The 9,078-nt window shown below is 37.3% G+C and overlaps 2 protein-coding genes across 5 annotated transcripts in view; both read left to right on the top strand.

Annotated features, from left to right (window-relative positions):
- The first annotated feature begins 725 nt into the window (after positions 1-725).
- LOC105558424 (UDP-galactose translocator) lies at positions 726-3,395 on the top strand. Of its 4 annotated transcripts, none has more exons than XM_012006099.1 (5): positions 726-899; positions 1,433-1,516; positions 1,587-1,706; positions 1,799-2,013; positions 2,157-3,395. In XM_012006099.1, the coding sequence occupies exons 2-5, from the start codon at positions 1,498-1,500 to the stop codon at positions 2,802-2,804; spliced, it is 1,002 nt and encodes a 333-aa protein (XP_011861489.1). In that variant the 5' UTR covers positions 726-899; positions 1,433-1,497; the 3' UTR covers positions 2,805-3,395. The 4 variants fall into 4 exon arrangements, with proteins under 4 accessions (XP_011861489.1, XP_011861490.1, XP_011861491.1 ...); XM_012006100.1 differs by lacking the exon at positions 726-899 and adding an exon at positions 919-1,017; XM_012006101.1 differs by lacking the exon at positions 726-899 and adding an exon at positions 1,065-1,085.
- Positions 3,396-3,932: 537 nt separating this feature from the next.
- Positions 3,933-9,078, top strand: part of LOC105558423 (probable transaldolase) — an 8,108-nt gene continuing 2,962 nt past the window's right edge. The window contains exon 1 of the mRNA XM_012006097.1: positions 3,933-4,123. Within this exon, the coding sequence (XP_011861487.1) occupies positions 4,030-4,123 (94 nt within the window). The 5' untranslated portion in view covers positions 3,933-4,029. The remainder of the gene's footprint in view (positions 4,124-9,078) is intronic.

Raw genomic sequence — 9,078 nt, 5'->3', positions numbered from 1 at the left:
TCAGAAGTCGGAACTATGGCCTAGTTTACATCGTGCACTTGATACGCGTATCAAGTAGTGTATTTGAGCTGATCAGCCAATTATTAAACTGATTTACTAGTTATTTACTATTTGATACGCGTACCAAGTGATCGATGTAAACTAGGCCTATATGTCGGTCCTTTTTCTTCTACCCAGAAAGGAAAAGGATCTGCTTGCGTCATTGCCTTACGTTCTCGACTGTGATTGGTCGATTTTCTTATGCTTACGTTTTACGTCCTTACGGAATTTTACCCCTGGTCCACAATCTTGCTTTAAGTAAGTTGTAAGCCTTAAGCCGTAAGAAATTAACCAATCACAGGTGAGAGTGAGGGGAATAAATGCCTGCGATTGGTTAATTTCTTACGGCTTAAGGCTTACAACTTACTTAAAGCAAGATTGTGGACCAGGGGTTATGTGTGAAGGCCTTAAGCGCTTACGGACTTCTGTAAGCCGTAGACTTAGGCTGGTATTACATTTGTCGTACGACAAAGTTTTTAAGCGTATTGATTGGCTGAAGGATAGTAAAATTCTCGAGTATCTAGAAACTTTCTATTCAGCGGCCAATCGACACGCTTGAAAAATTTGTCGTACGACAAATGTAATAGTACCCTAACGACTAACATCTCATTGTAGACCGGGCCTTACGCTTACGTTTTACGTCCTTACGGAATTTTATGTGTGAAAGCCTTTATGGATGGTTGTCTGTCATCAGCCGTAGTTCCAAGTCTATTTTACCATTTGAATAGGTTAGGAATCAAACGGAAATCAACGGAAGGCAAAGCCAATCCACGGGGACGTTGATCGGAAAGTAACTAGGCATTCTTACGAAGTACGAATGTTCAACGTGTCAGTTCAACGTGTAAAAAATTCCGGGAAAGGTGCGTACCTTTCAATAAGCACTTTTCCGAAAGCTAGTCGGCTGCTTTCTGCTTCACGCGTTATAACTTTTAACGTTTCCTCGTTAAGATTCTCGCAACAAGCCTCCTGATCCCCCAGGTAGTTTGTCAAAACCTGCGCAGTTGATTGTCACAAATGTCAATATGACATGTGTACAAACGAATGCAGTATGTAATTGAAAAATACTTTCCATCTTTACTGCATTTGTCACAAACTGAAAACAACTTTCCGTATTGTGAGACACTTGTATATCGCGAGATACTTCTTGCTGCCTCTCGTTAGTTTACTTTTTCCTCTGCAGATTATGAATTGTACACTGCTTCTTATTACTTTCATTCTTAACAATTGATTGTACCACTCGATAGTGATTAATAATCCGTACCTAGATGAATCTTACACGGCAATCTATTCACGGCTTTGGAGTCAAATCGTGTGTTGTGCGTACGTTTGCGAGAGACTGGAGAGGAAGATGAAACATTTTGTTTTAATTAACACACATCTTTTGTAATTCCAGAAAAATGTAGCTTATGAAAAAGTACCTACAAGTTGTCTGAAAAAAGTTGGAAGGACCTTAGCAACATGAACAAGACTTCGCAAAGTCGGTATACCATTAATGTTACATATAACTGACAGAGAGCAGATGAGCACTGCAGATGTGTGTATTGCAGGAACTGGGCAAACGTTGAAGTACGTGAGCCTGGTTACTCTGACACTTCAAAATGCCATGGTTGGCCTCAGCATGCGATACTCGCGTACCAGAGCAGGGGATATGTTCCTCTCTTCCACTGGTAAACCGCGTTACAATCGCTATTACCATTTTGATCCAACGTGGAAGATCCTTATCATTTGTATAATGTTCTTTATATAATTTCTCTCCTAGCTGTCGTGATGGCTGAAGCAGTCAAGTTGCTTACTTGCCTTGTATTGGTGTACGTCGAAGAAGGAAACTTTGAGAAATTTTACAAAGCATTACACACGACAATCGTGAAGCAGCCTATCGACACCTTGAAAGTCTGCGTGCCATCCCTGCTGTATATTATTCAGAACAATTTACTTTATGTCTCCGCGTCCAATCTGGATGCGGCTACGCATCAGGTGAGATGTGTTCTGCTAAACGCCTTGTCCACTTCTGAAATATGTAGAGGAATAATAGAAATTAATGGATATTTATCAATGTACGCAGCAGATTTATAAGGATACTATATGTATTTGAAATTAGCGTTTTATGTATTTCCCAGGTTACGTATCAGTTGAAAATTTTGACGACCGCCTTCTTCGCGGTGACGATACTACGAAGATCCCTACACTCTACTCAGTGGGGCGCTCTCGTGCTCCTGGTCGTAGGGGTGGTCCTGGTGCAGTTGGCGCAGAGCATGAAGGCGCCGCTGCCCTCGGGCATTGAACAAAACCACTGGTTGGGCTTCTCCGCCGCTCTGAGCGCATGTTTCCTGTCCGGTTTCGCGGGAATTTACTTTGAGAAGATACTCAAGGGCTCTGACATCTCCGTGTGGATGCGAAACGTGCAGCTGAGCGTGCTGTCCATACCGTTCGGCCTAGGCACGTGCTTCCTACACGACGGCAGCGTCATACGCAAGCAGGGCTTCTTCTTCGGTTACGACCTGTTCATTTGCTACCTGGTAGTCCTGCAAGCGGGCGGCGGGCTGATCGTGGCCATGGTGGTCAAATACGCTGACAACATACTGAAAGGATTTGCCACATCCCTGGCAATCATAATCTCCTGCATAGCCTCCGTTTACCTATTCGACTTTCATCTATCGTTCCAGTTCACTCTAGGCGCGTTCCTCGTAATCTGCTCCATTTTCCTCTACAGCCATCAGCCGAAGACCGTGTCCCTCGATAAGCATACGTCTGCTGAGAAAGTCTGATAGTGGTGGAAATACGGGAGTATTTTCAGCGTTCAACGAGGTAATACTTCTTAAGTTTTCCACGAATTCTTATTAAACAATATTACATTGATGATACGGACTTTTTTAAAGACTTGTCAAGAGTAGATGCAATTTAAATATTAACAAAGATAATGCATTTAAATAGAAAGAAGTTATATTTATAGAGATTTAGCAAATGCTATTTTTGAAAAAAAAATCTGCGAGATCGATGGTAAGTCTTCTAAAAAGGAACAAGAGAATTGTTGCGTTGTACATACGAAAGAGTCACGAGTGCAATCATGTTTTTATATCCGACTCTGGTTCTGAATTGTCTTGTGATAATCGAGATCAAGAAGCTAAGAAACAAAACATATAGTGACACTAGATCGAAATTACGCACCGTAATGGTTTGATCTGTTCGTTGTAGATATAAACGACACTATTTCGAACTTATTTTTATATAGCTGCAAAACGCATTTCCATACGTTCGATCAAAAGTGTATCGATAGGCCAGTAAGTTACTATACTCGCACTATGTACTTAATTTAATTAGATTTTAATAAAATACAGTTTTTACGATAATTTTTCCGTACAATGTCGTTTCGTTTTTCCTTCAGGAAACACGCTTTAAAAATAAGTACTTGCTTCAAATAATTACAGGTAAACAAAACTTTATTCCCATTTGCAATATGAAAACAAAAACTGAAAAGACAATGGTAAAATTACGTCGCCAAGTTTCACGTCACAACAAAATACAATACGCTACTTCATTTTGGTTTCCGTAATTAGATCAAGTTTCGTTTAATTGATTCATCTCGCCGATCGAGTTCAGTTACACCAATGAACCGCCTAGGAAGGTCATTTGTCATTGCGTTTGTGTGAATCGAACAGCTTCAGTGCTCATTTCATCTCGCGTTCCGAGTTGAAAAGTCGCTTCGTATCTCGCGCGCATTTTCAGATCTCGCTTTCCGGCGCGAGTCGGCGGGCAATTGGCCGACCTACCGCCAAGGTCGCGATGTTTCATTGGACGAGACCCTTTCCCTCGCGCGTGCCGATTGGATGTCTCTCGGGCCTCCCTGGAAACTCCCTATCGATCGGCCAATCGCCGCGCTCGACAGCGACACTGCGAGATATCGCACACAGTGCTCACGGAGCGTCCGCGTGAGTAACACGTCGAAATCGGTTCATCTCCACACGTGCACACGCATAAATACACACGGCGACCATGAGCGAACCTCAGTCAAAGGAAGCGAAGATGAGCTCGTTAAGCCAGCTGAAGAAACTCACCACGGTGGTCGCAGACACCGGCGAATTTGAAGGTAAATGAAATTCGAATTCGATTGCTGGCCGTCGGCAGTCGGTCATGCGGCAGGATAAGACGTTGGGGAGGGGGGGGGGGGGCTTACTGCGCTTGCATTTTTTGTCGAGCTAGTCAACCGACCACGTAATCACAGACGTAATCTCTTCGAATAATTGGCTGCATTCAGCAGAAAAAGCTGCTTTACAACTGTTGTAAAGTTCATGAATCTGATTCGCGTATGCTCTTAAATTCACTCAAGATGAAGAGAATACGCCAATCAGATTCACGAATTTTACAGCAGTTGCAAAGCAGCTTTTTCTGCTGAACGCAGCCAAGGATTACGGCTGCGGTCAAGCAGCCGCTACAAATGCTTCGAAGCGGTTCTCTTCTCTTTCTATCTTTATTAAAATAAAAGAGAGGAAAAATACTTTGAAACATACTACAATTTTAACTTAGGTCCTTAAGATATAAAATCTATTAGAAAATGAAGAGGCCGTTTAAGACCGGGCATAGGTGTAAGTAGCCAATTAAATTGGATGAGACCCTTTCCCTCGCGCGTGCTGTTATAAGACTGGTATGTAACTGGCGCGCAGGATAAGTTGGAAAGAATACGGTATATGGATTCACTTATTAATTTAATTGGCTACTTACACCTATGCCCGGTCCTGAAATATTTTTAGTGATAGCCTGACCACAGCCTACGAGGTTCGTGCTTCTTTTCCGCCTGATTGTTCCAAATAGCGTTTTCGACTGACTGGAACTGACATGGGTTTTAGCGCTCCCGGAGCGATTAACCCGAAGATACTAGGAACATATCTTCGACCGAAAATGGGTTATGAACCTGGGTTAGGTTCTAGTTACAATATTCTTGTCAATTTTATGATAAAATCGAAAAGTTTATTGGTACACTTACACGTTATTATCGTCAAAGAATACTTTGTTCCACAATAAACACGCACGTATAACCTGATTGTAATCTAACGTAGCTTCTTAGCACTGATGGATCAATTCGCAATGGTATGGGTCGAACATGGGTTGCATTTAGGTTATTTGTCTAGTAACCTAAAACAAAACTCGTGACGTCATTAATCGCTCCCGGAGCGATTAATCCTGGTCCAGTCGAAAACGCTAAAAGATATACGAGAGAGTTTATTTGTATTTCTTGTATACATTTCGATATCGTCGCCGTAATACGTTCCCGCGAGACAACCCTAGTGGGAAAAAATGTGTACAATTAACTACAAAAATTGACTTAAAATAGCAATTTGTAGAAACTTTTATATCTTCGTTGAAACATTAATTTTATTGTAAAATATCTACGAAATAGTATCACAAATTACAATGTTCTCAAATCAAGAAATTATTGCAAATAGTAGGTATAAAAATGTACAATTTTGTAAAAATTAGTACAAAACTTTACTAGTTTTGAAAATTTGAGAATCAACAAAATCCTAAAGAATTAAAACATCTGCTCACTTGTAGAATATTACAAAAATGTACAAAAGTGTTTCAATTATAGCATTTTTATGTTAATTTTTATAACATTTTATAGTTTTGTAAAATTTTGTAAAATTATTTCCAGCAGGGAATCACAATTACTGTGAAGATTTAATGGGAGGGTATCATGATTTCTATTCGGAATGAAGAGTATATTTGTTTTTGAAATTGTTAGTTCCGAACGTATTTACAAGCAAAACTCGTTTAAAAAGAAAGAAACAATACGCGCTTGCTTGCGTGTAAACTAGATTTCAGCGCTTATCAATAATGAGACTCGATGTATAAGCCCGGGTCTACAATAGGTGTAGTAAGCCTTAAGCCGTAAAAAATTGACCAGTCACAGTCTAAAGTGAGGAGAATAATCGCTTGTGATTGATCAATTTCTTACGGCTTAAGGCTTACTGCACTTATTGTAGACCCAGGCTAATAAATAGACTGCGGATATTTATGCAAAAACATATAACTGAATATTTTGCATAAATCGAACATATTATTTGCATAAAATGCATTTTTGCATAAATTTTACATATTCTTTTTTTATTTTTTTTATTTAATTTTTATTTAAAACAATTTTATTTAATAAAAATTTATTTTATTTAATAAAAAAAATTTAATTAATATTTTAATATCTTCAGTAAAAAAAATATTTCTGAAAACTCCGCTTCGTATAGAAGAATACCGAGCAAAATTGATAAATTTTCCATTACCACTTGATACTACCAATTTTGACAAGATGGGGAACGTGGCTTGAAGCTGCACTTTTTTAGGCAGATAATTTAGCCGGTATTCGAGAAGTATGCATTAATTTTTTTATCCAATAATTAAAAATATAATTCAACTTAATAAAATAAAATTTTGATTTAATCACAGGTTATTGAGTCTTTCAATTCAGAATATGCTATGTCTATTATTTCAGCGAAGAATGTGCTTCAAAATCCACAGCTTGTCAAAGATTTGTTATATTAAAACACATTTCAAAAATCTTCCAACAGTAATGACAAAACTGGAATCAGTATATAGGATTACCTTTAACCGAATCGATTGAAATAGTAAGGTCGTGTATTGAAAATTTCAAAGCGATTCCAGGATCTTGTGGACAAATAGTTTCAGAACAAATACAACAGATTCTAAATAAAAATCCTGGTGTATTTATTATGTATGTTTTGCTTATGTATAAAATATCCTTCATTTTCAAGATTGCTAATCATTAATTACATATAAAATTTTGTAAATAAGGTGCATATTATCTGTATTTATTTTGCATATCTCAATATGCAACTATTAAATAATTTAAAATCGTTAGTTCAGTAAGGATCTTTTGTTATTATTACCCAAATCCAAAAAAATGTTACTGCATAAAAATCCGCAGTCTAATAATAAATAATGCGTACCATAGATCGATGTCATTGTCGTTATAATGTTTCATTATTCGCCGACATTGTTTTGATCCTCTTGTCCGACTCGAGTATTATTCATTATCTTGGCATTAATAGTGAATAGTAAAACTACTGTTAAATATATTTAATAGTAAAATTTCAAAAAATTCATAACATTTTTTGAAACGCCGTGTTGTCCCACGATTACATAATTTTCAAGATAAATTTTATAAGATAATTCTTTTCGTGTAGTAACGTCCAGTAATGCCGCAAATCTGTACACCACAGTGCCCTCAACGATTTACCCCTCGAAAGGACTATTGAAACTTGCGTGACTCCGGATATTTTTCGTTTCGTCGTCCAATTCAAGCGTTAGTTAATATCTTGGCATGCTGACGCTTGACGCTGGATTCGAGCGTCAAACCCAGATAGCACATGGACGTCCATAGGATGTCCGATGGACGGCCGCATCTGGACATTCGGTCGTCCACAGTACGTCCACTTAAGGTCCGTCGGATGTCCATCGGACGTTCATAGGGTATCCAAAATGCACTACTTTGAACATCCCTAAGACGTCCAAAATACATTCGACTTTGGATCTATTTTGGACCTGTTTTGGACCTATAACGGACGTGTTTTTGATAATTGTGTACCTATATTTTGGATAGAATTTTTAATAATTAAATATTAATTACACAATTTATTACATTATATTGTATTTATATCTTGTCATACTTAGTATATTATATATTTATATTAAATATACAGGGTGGACCATTTTAACCTTTAATGGAGAATAACTCGACCGGTAAGCGAAATAATAAAAAAAGTTTTATACAAAAGTTGTTTGGTTTCGAGGGGGCCATAAGATGATACCATTGGTTTGACATTAAGGTAAGATGATAAAAAATGAATATTTGACAAGATATTTTGTAATTTATGTCAAAATATTGGAACTTTCAAACCTTAATAACCCAAAAAGTTCTTAATAAAAATACTTTATTATAGCGTTTTTGAAAGCTCTCGAGGTCAGCTACAAGAATATGTAATAAAAAATAAGGGACGCCATTTTAAAAAATTGGTGTGACCTTTATGTGACCTTCAAATAATTCTTCAAGGTCAAACCAATGGTACCATCTTATGGCCCCCTCGAAACGAAACAACTTTTGTATAAAACTTTTTGTATTATTTCGCTTACCGGTCGAGTTATTCTCCATTAAAGGTTAAAATGGTCCACCCTGTATATTTAGGTTAGATATTTATCTCTGTTATATTAATTTTAATACCTATTTTATTAATTTTTGTTTTATTTTACTGATTTATATTGTTTTAACATGGTGTATAGCAAAATCAAGTTCTATGTTTCCCTGATTTTTCCAGGTTTTCTAGACTTTTTCCAGCATTTTAATTTTTACTAGTTTTCAGCGGGGTAGATTTACAAAAATCAACAGAAAGTAATAATTTAATTTGTTAAATTGATCTAAAAAAATGAAATTATTACTTATTATTGTTAATCTTTGTAATTGTTAAAGCATATACTCCCCGTATATGAATATTATTAATATAATATAAAAAATAATAAAGTATCTAGTTTGTATAAATATTCAGTTTAGTTGGCGCCATTTGATAATATCATTACTTTTGTAGAGAAGATACTTTGGAGGGGGAGGGGGAGAAAATAAAACCTTTTTTTGTAAAAGATATCTAAATAATTAAATTATATAATTCTTGATTGGATGACGCTTATACTTGGCGTCTTTTTAAACCTTTTTTTATCCAAAGAGGTTATTTTTTAAGGTTAAAATAAAACACGCGTTCGCTTACGTATCGTCGTAATGACAATATAACCCTGTGTTACGATGCGTTGATTAACGATAACGTCGATTCTTCGTTCACCAAAACGTGCGCAAGCTCGATTCGTTTTTATAGCGATTTCACGCGGGTTCTGCGTAAAATCACGTTCGTGAAAAATCGAACGATGTTGGATAGATCTATCTGTCCAACTGATAAACGGATATCAGTGTACGCACGAAATGCCGCGACCCCGGCTTGTTGAACAGTGACCTGTAATGACTCCTGCCCACTGGACGCGGTAACGTTG

Source organism: Vollenhovia emeryi, unplaced genomic scaffold, assembly GCF_000949405.1.
Source record: "Vollenhovia emeryi isolate VEMERY1.0 unplaced genomic scaffold, V.emery_V1.0 DF939345.1, whole genome shotgun sequence".
Lineage (NCBI taxonomy): Eukaryota > Metazoa > Arthropoda > Insecta > Hymenoptera > Formicidae > Vollenhovia > Vollenhovia emeryi.
This window is presented reverse-complemented; position numbering and strand designations above follow the sequence as displayed.